Source organism: Colletotrichum abscissum, assembly GCF_030869225.1.
Source record: "Colletotrichum abscissum strain IMI 504890 chromosome Unknown Scaffold_61.1, whole genome shotgun sequence".
In the NCBI taxonomy this organism is placed as follows: domain Eukaryota; kingdom Fungi; phylum Ascomycota; class Sordariomycetes; order Glomerellales; family Glomerellaceae; genus Colletotrichum; species Colletotrichum abscissum.
In genome coordinates, this window is record NW_026850505.1 from 12569 (window position 1) to 28255 (window position 15687).

The 15687-nt window shown below is 53.1% G+C and overlaps 5 protein-coding genes across 5 annotated transcripts; 2 read left to right on the forward strand and 3 right to left on the reverse strand.

Annotated features, from left to right (window-relative positions):
• Positions 1 to 546: 546 nt before the first annotated feature.
• On the reverse strand, positions 547 to 5446 carry CABS01_15008 (Sec7 domain-containing protein; the record flags this gene model as incomplete). Its single annotated transcript, XM_060548346.1, has 2 exons — positions 547 to 2540; positions 2596 to 5446. 2 exons carry the CDS (start codon positions 5444 to 5446, stop codon positions 547 to 549), a joined length of 4845 nt encoding a protein of 1614 aa, XP_060392173.1.
• A 3660-nt stretch (positions 5447 to 9106) lies between these two features.
• Positions 9107 to 9244, forward strand: CABS01_15009 (uncharacterized protein; the record flags this gene model as incomplete). The annotated part of the gene is made up of 1 exon (XM_060548347.1): positions 9107 to 9244. One exon carries the CDS (start codon positions 9107 to 9109, stop codon positions 9242 to 9244), a length of 138 nt encoding a protein of 45 aa, XP_060392174.1.
• A 1516-nt stretch (positions 9245 to 10760) lies between these two features.
• Positions 10761 to 10946, reverse strand: CABS01_15010 (uncharacterized protein; the record flags this gene model as incomplete). Its single annotated transcript, XM_060548348.1, has 1 exon — positions 10761 to 10946. The coding sequence occupies one exon, from the start codon at positions 10944 to 10946 to the stop codon at positions 10761 to 10763; it is 186 nt and encodes a 61-aa protein (XP_060392175.1).
• A 1175-nt stretch (positions 10947 to 12121) lies between these two features.
• CABS01_15011 (uncharacterized protein) lies at positions 12122 to 12844 on the forward strand (the record flags this gene model as incomplete). The annotated part of the gene is made up of 3 exons (XM_060548349.1): positions 12122 to 12472; positions 12529 to 12583; positions 12672 to 12844. The coding sequence occupies 3 exons, from the start codon at positions 12122 to 12124 to the stop codon at positions 12842 to 12844; spliced, it is 579 nt and encodes a 192-aa protein (XP_060392176.1).
• A 787-nt stretch (positions 12845 to 13631) lies between these two features.
• On the reverse strand, positions 13632 to 15244 carry CABS01_15012 (FAD binding domain-containing protein; the record flags this gene model as incomplete). The annotated part of the gene is made up of 4 exons (XM_060548350.1): positions 13632 to 13679; positions 13764 to 14034; positions 14150 to 15126; positions 15212 to 15244. The coding sequence occupies 4 exons, from the start codon at positions 15242 to 15244 to the stop codon at positions 13632 to 13634; spliced, it is 1329 nt and encodes a 442-aa protein (XP_060392177.1).
• Between the last annotated feature and the right edge of the window lie 443 nt (positions 15245 to 15687).

Consider the following 15687-nt stretch of genomic DNA (forward strand, 5'->3'; position numbering starts at 1 on the left):
CTCCGTATTACTATTTACACCTCATTAATCAGAAACGAGCCAATTCCTCCCAATGCGAGCAAGGCCGAATTGTGCCGTGACGTGTTTGCAAACTCCCTCGCTCAGCGAGACCGCCGGACCTCCGTGTCATGATGAAACCCCTCCCCATCTATTACAAAGGCAAGGCACATCTCCCACCAGACGGAATGAGAGAAACACCCGAAGCCACTGTGAAGTAAGAGAGGGAAAAAAAAAAGCCCCCTCCCCGCGGCTCCCTGCCGTCGAACGGTAGACAACCTCGTGGGAGCGGGCTCGTTGACAAAAGTCTGGGTATCAAACTATGTTTGTACAAATAAAAAGAAGTGAAGAAGAAAAGACAAAACAAAAGATGATGTGTGTGCCAAAACCAACACCCAAAAGACGCCCACCCAAACTCAAACTCCTAGAGTCCAATGTGGTCATATCGTCGTGGGCTCGGCTCTCTGCGCGCGCGTGAAATGCTCATGATTTCCCTGCCAAACACCCCCGTCTTCGTTCTCCGTAGCATAGTGTATGCACCAAGTCCATCTAAGTCCTGATTGGCGTGTCTCGTTCGACGTCGAATTCAATCTCTCCCTCATCCAACTCTCCCCTCGCGGCTCTGCGAGCCAAATCTCTCTCTCCGTAAATTTCAGTCTTGCGCGTTTCAGCCTGTTGCAAGCAGTCGACATATGTCCTGAACTTGACAATCTCCCGTAGGAGGTAGGCACTCTTGCGCTCCCAGTTGGCCATGGCGCGAACGGCGTTGTTGCCGCGGGGTGTGAAGGCGAGCAACATCGGGCTACGAAGCTGGTTGTGCGTCTGAAGGTCATCTTCGATGCCCTTGACATAGGCAAGGAGACTTTCGAGCTGCTCCTCTTCTGGTAGGTTACTGGGCCGCATGCTCTGTGTTGGTGGCGCCCACTCGGCGACGTGGATCCTGTCACCAGGCAACTTGTTGCCGCGGCTGGCTGAGCTATAAGGGCCTCCGGAGCCGTGGTCGAGTGAAGCAGCTGAGCGGAAGCTCGACATACTAGGTCGAGGGTTTCCGGCGGCGCTGCTTCCGGGCCTTGAGTTAGAGCGCTGGCGCCCAGTTGCCGGTCCCACGGTCTGTTCGTTGATAGCCGTTACCAGTGCGTTGTTAATGATGGCGTCGCTCCAGCCATACTCGATGTTACTGATACCGCCGACTAGAGGGTGTGTGCTTAAGCGCGCGCTCCAGTAGTTGGCTGTGGTGACGAATTCTTTGCTAATCTCGGGGGTTCCGACTTGGAATAGGTGAACAGCGCCCGTGGGCAAGCTGAGGGCCCAAACGTGAGGGCGAGCTCTCGAGTAACCAGGCGGTGGCAGGGTAGATGCTAGAGTCTGTCGGAGGCTGAAGGTGCCTAGGTTAGTGGCATTTTCCTGCCAGTTGCCGCCTCCCACAATGGCCGGACCCTTGGTTGCATTGCGACCGCGGCCCTTGCGTCCCGTCTTGTTAGTGCCGAAGGAAAAGATACTCATTTGGCCTCTTTGAATGACGGCAAAAACCTCGTTCCAGTGACGGTCCTTGGCCTTCTTCTCAATGCCGTCAAGATGGTGCTTATGGATGACCATGCCTTCCTTTACCCACGGAGGACCGGCGAGCTCGAGCGATTCGTCGTCGAGGAGTTGCGCGGGTTTGAGTTCGTCACTCATGATGGACGGCTCCTTCCCGAGACAGGATTCATCGTCACGGATGACGGCCTGGCTAAGGGCGTTGGCAAATCCGATGGACTGTTGATAGTCGCCTCCACGGAATGACGAGCTGAGCGAATCCACAGACATCGATGTTTGCGTTCGGCCCAGCGAGAGCTTACTCCACGTTGCCGATGATATTGTAGGGCTCCAAATGGAATTTCCGTCCTCGAAGCTCGTTCGCGACGAAGAGAAGCCCGGATTGCCCATACGAGGTCGTGACCTGCTCTTCGAATTCCATCTGGAAGAATTGGCACGGCCATTTTCAGCTATGCGCCCACGCATAGATGCCTGACTCTCAGACGGGGCCTTACTCAGAACGCTAGGCGTTCGCTTCAGCATACCAATAACAGAGAGACCGCTCTGGGTGATGGGCGCCAGATTCTTGGACGGATCGGCACCGAAGAGAGGCAATCGTTCGTCGCGGATCGAGGCGTAAATGTCTTTGAGGACAACTTCGACCTGGCTTTCCCAGGCTCGCATCGAACCGTCGAACGGTGACTTGACCAAGGGCCCGCATTCGTCGTGGCAGTGGTCTCCGGACCCGTCTCCCTCGTTTCTCGGCGGCGGTCGAAACGACAGTCGGCGCGAAACGAACCGCTCTTCGATCGACGGTCTGGAATCGTCGCCTCCAAGAGCGCTATTGGATTTACCCGGTAAAATGGTCGGCCGCTCAAACGCATCAGGGGCCGCCTCAATCACCGCCTGAGTGATGGTAGTCATGGTGTTCTTGACGAACTGACTCCGCGTCATCTTGTGCTCGATGTCAGCCAGGTGCAAATCAGTGTTGAGCAGCATGATTGAGTAGCAGATTGTGTGAATGACGTCTGTATAATGTTAGTTTATGTTCTTGATGATTCGGAGGCAACAGTAGCAACATACCGGATGCCTTGAATCCGTGGTTGGTGTTGCAATCACACCAACGCTTGGAAAAGGCAACCAAGATACGATCAACCTGCTGTGTCTCTGCTCTAAAGACAAGGCGCTCGCAGATCAAGCGGAGACTCTGGAGAATGCTCTTGTCGGCAAAGTCATACAGATCCATGTACGCTTGCAAAGTCCTCTGCCGGACGGGGCCTTCTTCACCCATCCATGCAGCGGCCTTCTCCTTCTGGATGAAGTCCTCGTTACCATCGTAGATCTTTTGGGCCTTTTTGCGGTCGTCTTCTGTTGGGTCTCCAACGATGAAGTCGGGCTCATCCAGAGGCTTGGTGCTCATAGCCTCAAATGTGCCAAGGACCTTGGGGCTATTCTCTGTGGTTTCGACTCGGACACTAGGGGTGCCGCTCATGGCAGACTTGTACTCGGTGGTAGTGGACCCTGAAGCTCGGCTGGCAGACCTAGTACCCTCCATTGGCAAGATTAGTGTTGATTTATTGCCTTCATCATCCGAGTCTGCTGGAGCGACCGCGAGTCTGTTGTTCTTCCTGCCTCTAATGGTATCATCCTTTCGGTCTGAAGTCCCCTTCCGGGACGGGGAGGGTTCTTTGCTTGTCTTGCCAGACTTGTGGCTCCTATCCTTCTTTGTCTTGCCTCGCTTCGACTCAGTGTCTGCCTCATTGTCACTGCCATCGATATCGAGGAAGGAGTTGTTTCGCTTTTCGGACGATATGGGAGGTTCCGGGGGCGGTCTTGTGGGCGTATCGGTCCGGCGCTCATGCTCTGGATGATAATCATCGTCATCATCACGAGATCCTGAGCGGACTTCTCTTATCCGTGCATTGGGACTCGGGTCGTACTCGGGGGAGAAGGATCGTGGTTGTTCTTCGGCCCTCTCACCGTTTGAAGCTGGAGCGGGATCGGAGGTCATTTCGGAGTAGGCAGGTTGCACGGGAGCAGATTGGGGTGTCAAGGGCGTATTTGGCGTCACCGGGCTGCCTTTAAGGTACGGGTTCATAACCCTGCGCAGACTGCTGATTGGGCTGGGCTCTGGTTTCGCAGAAAGCTTGTCTTTGGTGATGGGCAACTGGATCGGGGCCACCAGAGGGGGCATTGGCGGTTCGAGAGTGGCAGCAACTGGCACAGGAGGGACCTCATCGGCGGACACAGACTTCTTTCTGCGACGAAAGAAGGAGCTCGGTTTCTTTTGCAGCACGTGATGATGAGAATGGGACGAAGATGTATCCCTCGAGGGCGGGGCGGGGGCTGATGGCTTCATCTGGTTGGCAACGTGTAGAGATCGGTTCCCGGACCTCTGATCAACAGAATCCACAGATGTTGACGACGTTATGCCTGTGGAATTTTGCGTCTCGGGCGGGTTGTTGGAGGCATTGCTTCTAGACGAGCCGAAGACTCGCCTGAAAAACCCCGGTTTTTCTTTTGTTTGCTGCGACGGTGCTTGTGTCGGAATTGTAGCTGCGTGCACGGGCTCTTTTGTCTTGCCGTAGCCCACGTGTGGCGCGGGTGCCGACTCAGACTCGAATGCCGTGACGGGTGCGGTTGCTGGCGACGATATTGGCGCAGCTGAAGATACCGGGACAGATGAAGGCATTGGGGGCACTTCTTCTCGTGGAGTGCTGGACTTGTTGTTGTTGCTGTCTGCTCGGCGGGATGTCGACGTGCTTTTAGCGGACCGACTCGACCGTTTGCGTTCGAGGACAATGGGCGGTGGTTCGGCTGGCTCCACAGCCACAGTCGATGGTGCATGTGCGGCTGCGGACGTGGATGCGGCCATGGGCGGTTGTGGAATGGTCGCGGCAGGGGGGGTCACGGGCGGCATCATGCGTCGGGGCCCGCCAGGCACCGTAGGCGTCGGCGCGGCATCGTAGTCGTCGGTGAAAAAGGTGTTGGAGAATTCAATGTGCCATGGAGCTCCGTTCGCTTGAGCTTGATGTTGTGTGGCCTGCAGGGCTGGTGGGCGGTGACCATAGTCGAAGCTCGAGGATCTGCCACCGAAGCCGGAAGCCCACCTGGTGCTACTGAGAACCTGAGCATAGCCGGCATCAATGCTGTTGGAGCTGCTACTCTTTGTGCTTCCCTTCCCACCTCGAGAGTGCATGTGGCGTTGGGAGTTGGCAGTGCTTCGCAGCGGTTCCCGCATACTGCTGATGCGGTGCAGACCAGGTTGGAAGTTGGAACTGCTGTTGCTCCTCCTACCCCGTGAGGATATCCTGCTCGCATCGTCGGCGTCAAAGTCGGAGCTATAGGAGTATGTGTGTCCAGGGCGGCCACCTCGCACTGATCTAGAGAAACCGTCACCGTCGGTATCGTATTGGTACTGCTGAGAAGGCTCGTCATGCATGTTTGGCGGGCTACTGCCAAAGGGGCCACCGACTGGGCCACCCATGGAGAATTGGTCGAGAGACATGAGCATATTCGCCATGAGGGAGTCGCGTGTAACGTTTCGCGGGGACAATGAAAGATCGTGGGAGTCGCGGGGGCGTGATTGGTCGGGATTATCGTTTTCTTTATTCGAGGACATGTCGAAGCTGTCGGGCGAATCGGGAGTGTCTACCAAGAAAGAGTCGTCGGCATGGCGAGAGAGAGCAGGGCCTCGTAGTGCCCGAGAACTGTTGGATTTGCCCTTGGCGACGGATGAGGACGAAGTAGGCGGCGGTGGCCTGTTCCTGTTACTCGGCGGTGGTGTTTGAGGGACTGGCGGCGCAGTTGTAGGTTCTCCTCTTGACGCGACAACGGCGGCGGGCCTGTTCGAGTAGGCGGCGGGCGGAGGAGAGGTGTTGATGTTGAGGTCGGGACGGCGACGACTGGAACGTCTCGGGGTGTCGGCGTACATGATGAAGGAGGGGGGGACGAAAGGGTATCGTGGGGGTCGAGAAGGGTTTTCAAGTCATTTCCAGATCCAATCCGATCAAGCGCAAGCGCAAGGCGCATATGCAGTAAGGTGCCGTAGTAGTCGCCAGTAGTAGCAGCAAGCAGGCCGGCGCCAAATAGATGCCAAGGTGCGGCCGCTGGACAAGAGTCGGGGACGCGCCCCAATATTGTGCAACGCGGTTGATCCAATGCGACGCCAGTAGGTCAAGCGATCCAATCCGACGGCGATGGCAGCGCCGTAAGAATCAGTCGATGTCTGCCGGCGGGCTCACAGGATTCAGAGCCTGGAGTGAGGTCCTTGAAGTTTGAACAGCAGGCGGCGGGCAGGCTTGAACAGGCAGACTGACGGTCAAAGTGGGCTTCTCAGGCGTCGCAATGTCCACAAGGCCGGGTTCGAACTTTGGTGTCGCGGGTCGGCTTTGTCTCCCGGGGTGAACGAGTCCCAACCGAGTAATGAGTGGCCGAAATGAAGACTCGAGCGAGTCCCGTTTTGGACCCTTTCTTTGGGTCTTTTGGGGGGGTGGTGTCAGGTGTTAGCGGACGACGTTGCAGCAATGTTTCTTTTCTGGAGTGGGCAGCTGTTCAGGTTGCTTTTTTCTCTGGTGGTGCTTTTGCCGTTTTCCCCCGTTTGGCATGGGCGGGTGGGCATTCAAGGGCCAAGAGTGCCACGAGGAACGGGAAAATGTGCGCGGGAAGGTTTGATTATGTATTAGTATCCGTCGTTGGTAGCGTGTATTCGTACTAGTAGTGGTAGTATTGAGACCGGGTATTCAGTAGGCGAATGTTGGGGGGTAAGAGTGACGGGCCTTGAAAGTTGGTACGATGCTCCGAAAGAGGCGATGGATGCTACCCTCAATCTTCCCCTGACCTAGGACTTGCTAGGCCCCGGATGGATGGTGGTGATCGGCCGTCGACGGGCGAGGGGTGGAGGACGCGGACGTGGACGTGGACGAGGGTGAGGGTGTGGTGTATGAAGTGGTTCACTTATGTCTTGTGCTAGCGACGAGAAAACGGCGACGGTGCGACTGCTAGCTTGGGAGGTATCCGCAGATGCGCGCAACACAGGTCGAGGTTGTGTTGGTAGTGGGCGAGCGCAGGGTTAAGAAGTATTAGTAGTTCGAATTGGATCGTCAGAGTATGGACTGCGTGGTAGACATGGATATAGCTGGAAGTATTCTGTATGCGGAGACTAGAGTATACCAAGTCCAAGTAGAAGTGGTATGCGAAGCGTGGTGTATCCGTACGGAGTATACGTATGGCCACTGTTTAACTCCATCGTTTTGTATTACTAAAGGATTACCGCAGTACATATAGACGCTACCCTGCCCTCGAATTCCGCACTATTTAACCTCAACCCTTTTCTTACCTATCCTTTCCTCTATTCTACCCTCTCCCTCAAGGGATCGCTAAAATCGTAGTTTTAATAACTTATTAATAAGCTAATATTATTATCTAAAAATAAGTAACTTACTCTTATATATAAGCGCTAGGAGTCTTATTATTATAAAAATAGTAATAAATATATTAGAATACTTAAGAAAGCTTTTTAATAAACTTTTAATACTATTTAAAGTAATTATCCTCGAGCTATAAGAGGAAGCTAAGGTACTATATTAATACGGCCTTATCTATTTTATTAATATTAATAATACTCTTTTTAGTATAAGATATATTAATAATACTTTATAACCGCGTTATTATGCTTTATAAATCGTACTTAACGTTAATAAGGTTTTTAATATTATTTACTAAGTCTTTTATTAAGGTTATTATTATAAAATTAGTTTAGTTATTAATATCTTAATAAGTATTTTAACTTAGTATATTTAAAAGCTTTTATAGTTCTTAAGGAGAGGTTTTTAAAAGACTTATAATTAAACTTTTTACTTATTATAAATAAAGCTATTATAATTAAAATTATAGCGTTACTTACGGACCTTAATAGTAAGTAGTTAATAATATAATTATTTTTTTTTTATAATAAGCTTAAAAAAGTATTTTAATTTAAGTACTAAGTAAGTACTATACTATTTTATTAAAACTATATTCTTATACTTATAACTTAGAAAGAATTAACTTTCTTCAATAACAAGGTACTCAGAGTATGCGTATAGCAAGGTTGGATGGGGTGCGGTAAGGGACGGTAGATGCAGGTGTGCATTCGTCACAGTTCGGATGTTTTGCGGTGCCAGGGCACTAGGGGGGTGGGTGGTCGGGTGCTTGGTTGCTTGAAGCACAAGCAGTTAGAGAAGGGAGGCGGCGAGACAGGTGAATGGATGATGGATGATGGATGGATGGATGGATGGATGGGTTTGTTGACTTTTGGCTTACTTAGCTAAGGTACGGGAGAAAGTCTTGCAAGGTATCTGGGAGGTCTGATTTGTTGGCTTGGTAATAAGGTGTTGTTGATGAACAACAAGCCACGAAACACACGTGGGAAAAGTGCAAAGAAGGAAAAGAAGCAGAAGGGAAGAGGAGGAATGGCCACAAGCAAATTCACTACCTTGGATACGTAGCAAGGTACAGATTACAGATAGGTACCTGCCAACACCAGCTCCGAGGCGAGGTAATTAAGGTACCACCACGAAGGTACGGCGTAATTAGGGTCAAGCAAGGCATGACAAGGAATCTCGTTGATGGGCAGCCTATCCGTACACTAGAAGAAAGACCGGGCAGGGGCGGGGATATCCATACTTGACAGTCACAGAACACAGATGGGGATGAGATCCGGGACTGCTACGAATAGGAACCTAGTCAATAAAGCTAGAAAATGAACAGCGGACAATATCTCAGGCAAGTATTACTGTGGTCCTTCCGACGGGACATGGATGGAACTTGAGACCTTGGTCTTTTTGGGCTGGTATCAACGTTGAAGGTCTGCAGAATCTCGGATTATGGTATCCGTAAAGGGGTCCATATTCTATCAGGTAATTAGACGTAGCGTCCGTGTTGCTGCTGATGGTGCTACATGTATTGATTCTCTCTTGTGTATCTCTGTGCGGGCCTGCATGTTGGCAGGCAGGACATTCTAATTACACAGCGCATGCGACACGACATGAACCAAGGTGCCTTGGTATGTACTCCCAACTCCCTACTCCGGATGGATGCAGAGTACGGGAGTACGGAGTTTCTGTGAGAGAATGCAAATGATACGGGACTTAGGATGCGCCGGCCCATGGACGTTCATGTTGGCGTCTCTTCTCGGTCGGTTTTGCGGAGCGTCCCTGTCCCTGTCAAAAAAGTCGGGCCCAGGCAAGAGAAACACCAGACGAGACGATAAGAACAATAATATCAATATGCAAGGGAAAGAGCAATAGGGAGCACGGACGCCAATATTCCACATTATCATATCCGATGCTGAATAAGGGCGACGACGACGACAACGATGACAACGACGACCATATGTCCGTCTGACTTTGCCTTATTAGTCGATGTACGGAGTACGTACGGGCAAGTATTGCTTACTACCTAGGTAAGGTAGGTAAGGTGGTCGATGCCCCGCATGGTTGACGAAGCAGGTCGAAGAAACATCCAACAGATGCAGAAATACCAAAAGAAACACCAAAACACCAGACGAAGGAAAAGTTCCTTCCATGTATTTTTGAGGGCATCCATCCATCCCATGGTCCTCCGCACCTGCCACGTCCACCAGTGCCTTCTTTCCTCCACTATCCCAAATTTCGAGCTGCACTTGCCTCATCCACCACATTACAAGTACGTATCCGCAACTGTAAGAAACGGGGAAAGAGCCAACGCATGAGAGCTTCCTCGCAAGGCACGGTACCTAGAAAACCCACAGAAAAAGTCGAGAAATGTCACGGGCCTTGCGACATGTGGTCAGGAATCGTCAGGACGCACCTTCCATGTCATTTCTCGCCGTTGCCCTTGGCTGCTGCTGGAGAACATGAGGAAAGCACACAGCCAAACTGGCCCGAATGGGTAAAGTAAAGAGTCCAGGTCCGCTGCAACTGCAGGGTTTCTCCTTTTTCACTGCTTTTCCCATTTTCCTTTGCCCCCAGTTGGCAGTGAACCCCTCCTTTCTTCTTTTGTTTTTGGTAGTATTGTTTTATTGCCTTTTTTTCTCCATGTTCTGTCACTCTCTTTTGACTGTCTACGGAGTAATCTATCACTCTGCTTTCCCGGCTTACCGATACTTGTGACCAAGTATACTCACTCACCTTCGTCATCTTAACCGCCCGCAAAGAACAAAGAAATCACCGCTTCATCTCAATCCCTCTCTGCAGAGCACGTCCTGTTCTCTCCAACCGCCCTCAATCCCACCAATCATTGCCCATCCTCATTTCCAGAACGCCATTGGGCTCTTTCGAAGACAACCGCTTCGCTTCGCGTTCGCGCCATGGATGATGGAAACCGAGCCAGATGAGCAATGCAAAAGAAACAATCTGCCACAACCATCATCGATATGAACCTGCTGCCGTTGACCCTTACACAATACCTAGACTGGGAGAGCCTACCTACGCCATGGCAGTGTAGGATTTGGACGCCGTCGTGGCACCCCAAAACATGGCTGGCCTGCGAGACACGAGACACCACCACAAGCGCCAGACACCTTGACACCGCGACCGACGGCAGGCTTGCCGCCCTTGACTAGCCTCCTTTTCTGACGGGCACCACCCTGCACTGTCCCCTCCAATCCTTCCTTACTACGTACATTCTTCCACCACAAAGACCAGAAGTGTCCAGAAAAAACGGGACAAGAGGAGACAGGGCTGCAGGGGTAATGCAAGATGCATCCATCCCACCATTGCTCTTGTCCCAAAGGAGAAGCCAATCCCAAGGGGATCCCAGACACTACCGTCGGCCTTCGTGAAGCCGTCGCCAGGGGCTGATGGCTGATGGCTTGGTCAACCGTCAATTGGGTGCAAGACACGGTACGGAGTCCTTCACAGTCCTACAGATCCATCGCTGGCTGGCTGGCATTGCTCATGGCGGATGCCCATTACCGATACGACTTCAATATCCTGCGGGACCGACAATGTTTATCTATCAAAATCAACATCCACGGATACCGCCTGTGTCTCTACCAATTCGTCGTTCTTGGGGCCGTCCGTTCCTTGACGACAATCTCACCTCACGATGCGGATACTTTGACACCTCCGCGTTCCGAGAAGGAAAGCTGTCCATCCTAGACCAGGAAAAGCAGTGACCAGCACAAGCTGGATGGTGGATCAACTAGACCAACAACGCACACACGCACACACACATTTCAACGTCAGAACCAAACGCGATTGCAACTTTCGCCATTACAAAGACGACTATCCGGTAATCCGCCAGCTTCCCTTCCACAACGAACATGCCATATCCCATTCGTCGAATCGTCTTATCGTGGCTATTATTGTCGCGAGCTTGACATTTGCCTTTCTTCCCGCCCACACATACGCTACCTCGGCCGCCCTCGATCCAATCGCGTCCATTCTCACGCCGCGAATACGCCCACTCATTTGCGCCCACTTGAAAGCACATGCAGATACCCATGGACTTCCCCTGAATCGATGCAGACACCAACTTTTAGCATCCAGAGGCCCGTGCCATACGCTGGATTGCGCCACCTTTTCCGCCACCTCGTGCCCATCGCTTATTCGCTTGCTTCGACACCCTCCTGCCAGTGGTTAACATCACTACACAGGAAAGCCTCTCCCCTCCCGAGTCCCAAGCTCCCACACCTGACGGCCTGCGAGCGGAGCGAGTGTCCATCGTGGGATTACAGGACGGCGGGATGGAACATAGTCTGTGTTTCTAGGTCTCGCGGGCCTGCTATGCGAGGGACCGTCGAGCACCACGAGGCTTATGACATTGACAGTCCCTTCCCCCTCGCTACCAAGTCATCTACGGTGTTTGCGCCCTTCTTTGGAAAAGATGTTCATGTCAGAATCAGGATTCCAGGAGCCCCGGGCAACCAGGACCCTCATGTTCCACTCGAGCGATGCGACAGATCATCGCGACAGTGGCACTCATTGCCATTTCTCTCTAAAAATTCGACTATGAGACCAGGCAGTGAGGCACTCTCTCATCTTAGAGATCTGCTTGGCCCCCAAATGCCGACGTCTTATTAGCGATGGTAATTAATTGTCCGTGTTTGGACCTGCAGGTCTGTGACACCACCAGCCCTTTTGACGGCGGAGTCGACACCGACGCGTTGCTGACGACCTGGCTCAGTAATGGAGGTCTCGCGCTCTACCAATCGCTTCGCCCAAGAACCATTGGATTTCCAAAAACTTTGCACTACAACAGACGCTGCAACACACCGCCTTCGTACGGGCGTCATTGACTTAGTGTACTGTACAAGTAGGCAAGGAGTTCGACGGGAGAAGGTGTCCCGGCCACCACCATCACCAGTCCACCACACCACCGCAAGCTGCATCCCCCCGCGTGATCGCTGGTCACTTCCAATGACATTCCAACGGCTTTGCTTACAATCTATGCATTTGCGGAACACGACCTTCTCCCTGCTTCACTGGCCAACAGTTCCCCCTTCGAGTAAGGGCGAGCTCGGCCCCCATTCCCACTCGCATCCAAGCCCGCCTTCTAGCGACTCAATCTCCAACACTGGCGGCCCCCATCCTGATTGATGTTCGCGCTAAACTGACAAAACCTAAAACACACCGACAGAGCTTCCATGTCATTAGTTTCCTTGCCGTCGTGCCAGTCGGCGTTCGTCAAGAAGACCCTCACGACCCTTCTTCACCTCCGACGTCAAGTCAACGTGTCAAAGCGCAACCTGTTCGCACTCCGCAAGTCCACGGCCTGCCTGCATGACGAACATTCTTCGGCGGATCGCTTAAACGTCTCCAGCTTTTGCCCCTTCGCCGCGAACCGGCATTGCGACGGGGCGTGGGTGCCTCCAAGGCCCCTTTCTTGGCGTGTCAACCCTTCGCGTCAAGGAACGAAGGTTTCGGTCAATCAGCCAATCTTTTCAAGCCAATTGGGGTTACACGATGGCCACAGGCCGAGAATAGCGCGTGGTTTCGTAAGACTAGAGCAGCTTTCTAAAGTCTGACAACTCGGCTCACTCTTCAAAAGCAGTCGTTCCCATCTTGCAGCTCTGGGATCAGGATCCTCTTGAAGATGAGCCGGCTCCGTCGATCAGTAGATCACCAATCCCTCTCCATAATCGGCCGATAATGTCGAATCTTGCATTGCGTTTGAAGCGAGCTGCAATTCTCCAGATCATCTCGGCGAGCCACCTCTCCGTGTCCCTCGAAACAACGTCGCCTGCTGTCAGCGCCGTATATTCGGTCCTCGCACGTCCGCGGCGGCCCCCCACTGCAAGGACCATCCCAAGTTCGGTCCCAAGTCGGCGACAGGACTTACTCTCCTTCAATCTTTGCGCATTGCGTAGGTTGTATTTACCCGCCGTTGCATTCTCGGTCCCCAAATCCGCAGGTGGGTAATACGTCCAGTGTTAGTTTCTGTAGTTTAGTACGCTAGATCACTTCATGTCACTGTCGTTCGAGTGAGGTACTGTTTCAGGAACGAACACACTATCTCTTTGCTTCATTCTTACTCGCTCTTGTTCATTCGACGAATGACAAAGTCACCGAGCTCGAAGATGGATTCCGCACGAGCGACATGATCATCGCCGGCACGTGGAAACCTTGGCCGAGCTTGGCTTAGGCTGCAAATCTTACGTGGATGATACCACACTGATATGCCAGTGCATACGGACACGACGGAAGCTCGTGTCGCAACGCAATCGAGTGGTTGGATTACCATAGTGGTACTCTGGATCTCCGAGCCATCAGGATAGGCAGCATCGTGGCTGGCGGTCCTACTTGATCAGACGCTCAGGCTTCGTCTCGAAGGCTCTTATTTCCGTCTTCGAGACGACGGTTGCTCTGTGGACGGGTGGATGCACTGGTGACTCTCCAGATGATGGTTGACACAGCATATCATATATGTAGGCGTTGAATTGAGTCCCGGAACAATGGGCACTGGCAATAGCAACCAAGTAGTTATCTGTAACGACCAATGCATATGTACTGATGTGTGTCTAGAGCCTGAACTTGAGTTGGCAGTGCGCGTCTCTCCATCTCAACCCCTCTACGTAGTCCAGATCACGTCTTTCCAAGTCTGCCTTTGAAGCATCGCGAATCCAATAGTTGAGAAGTCTCTCACCCCGGCCGTCACTATTTCTTATAATACTGCGTCATATCATGGGCAAGCCCCAGTATACCCTATACAAGTTGGCATATCAGTTCATCACTCCGCCAAAAGCTAGCCAGGATAGAATAAGGGTGAGAAACACCAAACAAGCATACCAGTTGGAACGTGACGGCAGCCTCGTCAGCCTTGTCCGCCTCACGCATGGCGACAATCCCTGGGTCGTTGGCCTCGACCTTGTCCGGGTCCGAGGCCATCCTCTTGAGGTTCGCCTCGGAGACCGGATTCGTGAACTGGTTGAACTTTTCTCGTCGGTAGCGGTCGTACTTGTCGAGTATGTCGTCGTCGGCTCGGCCGTCGTGGATGCCTGCTAGACAGTCGAAGAGGTCGCCTACGTCGACGATGCCACCCGTGAGGCCCATGCCGCCGCTGTGGAGGCCGAGGGCCGAGAGGTTAGATGGGTGCCAGGCAGGATATTCCTTTCTCTCTTTCTTCGTCTTCCCCTTTGTCTTCCACCTGGGTCATGGGTACGAAGGGCACTTACAACGGGTTACACAGGTGCGCAGCATCCCCGGCCAAGATGAACCTCCCCACGCGCATCCGCGGCGCGAGACGCTGGTGTACCTTGTAGGGGCTAAAGTTGACGATCCGGTAGTCGTCGGCCTTTGGGTTCCCGGGCAGCATGGTTTCGTATTTCGCGGGCTGGCGGGCGCGGTACTCGTCGTGGCTGAGGCCGGGGACCTCGCCGTAGCTGACGCGCCAGAGGCCGTCGTCTTGGATCTTGGCGGCCATGAAGTAGTCCGTTGGGTGGATGACAAAGTTGGAGTCTCTCCAGCCGTACTTTTCAAAGTCGTAGTAGACCTTTTGTTTCTGTGTGTTTAGCATCCTATTCGCTTCTGGGGCTGTTTGCCTTTCTGCCGCTGGCCTCTCTGTGGGGAAGGAAATGGAGTTTTCACTCACGTTTGTGGCAATAATTTGCAAGTCCCACGTATACCCAGGGAACTCGTCCCCAAACAGCCGTCTCCGGATAATGCTGTTCGCACCATCGCACCCAACAACATAATCAGCCTCCAGCTCCTCGGCCCCCTCCTCCGTCTTCACAACAACCACCGCCCTCCCCCGGCTCTCCTCCTCCCGGATCCCCTCAACCTCGCACCCCCACCTCACCTCCGCCGCCGGCTCCTTTTCGAGATCCCCCAGCGCCATCTTACACAGCGCGTTCAACGGCAGACACGAGATCCGGTCCGGGTTCTCCGCGCCGAGCCTGCTGTTCTCGATCTTGGCGAGGACGGTGCCGTCTGGTTTGCGCCAGCGGGCGCCGCCTACTTCGATGCCGTGCTGCCTGACGCGGGCGAGGAGGTTCGCGCGGGAGAGGACGCGGTTGGCGGGGGCGGCGTAGTGGGTTGCGCGGGGCTGGGTGTCGAGGGAGGCGGATTTGTCGAGGAGGAGGACGGGGATGGAGTGGCGGGCGAGGAGGAGGGAGAGGAGGAGGCCTGTTGGGCCTGTGCCTATTACTATTACCTGGGGTCGGAGGGTTAGTTGAAGTGTAGGGTAGAGGAGAAGGGTTGGATATGGGGGATTTGCGGTGTGATGGTGTTGGTTTTACTTTTTTGATACCATGGTGGTCTTGAGATGCCATGTTTGATGAGTTGGATGTGGAGGAGAGGGTCTGATTTGGTAGATGCTTTGGCAAAGGCTCCTTTAAGAGAAACACTATTCACGGCTTTGGTATACGAAACTTGATCTGTTACTGCTCGTCATGAATGGGATGTTTGGCGATGAATTATAATCGTTATTATTATTCGAGTTTTCTAGAATCAATACCTTGTCACATAAAGCCAGCTTGGTGGAGGCAACCAAGTTTCTCCTTGTACTTGACGTCAATAACCCCTTCTTACCCTCTTCATTGAGAGTCTTCAGCAAGAGAACGGGTTATGCGGGATGCCCACGGGCGTATGACTTTGTGGGGTAACGAAGTGGGATGATGTCCGGGGGCGGGTAGTGTTGATTAGTCCCTGGGGGGGGGGGGGGGGGGGGTGGGGGGGGGGGGGGGGTGTGGGGGGGGGGGGGGGGGGGGGGGGG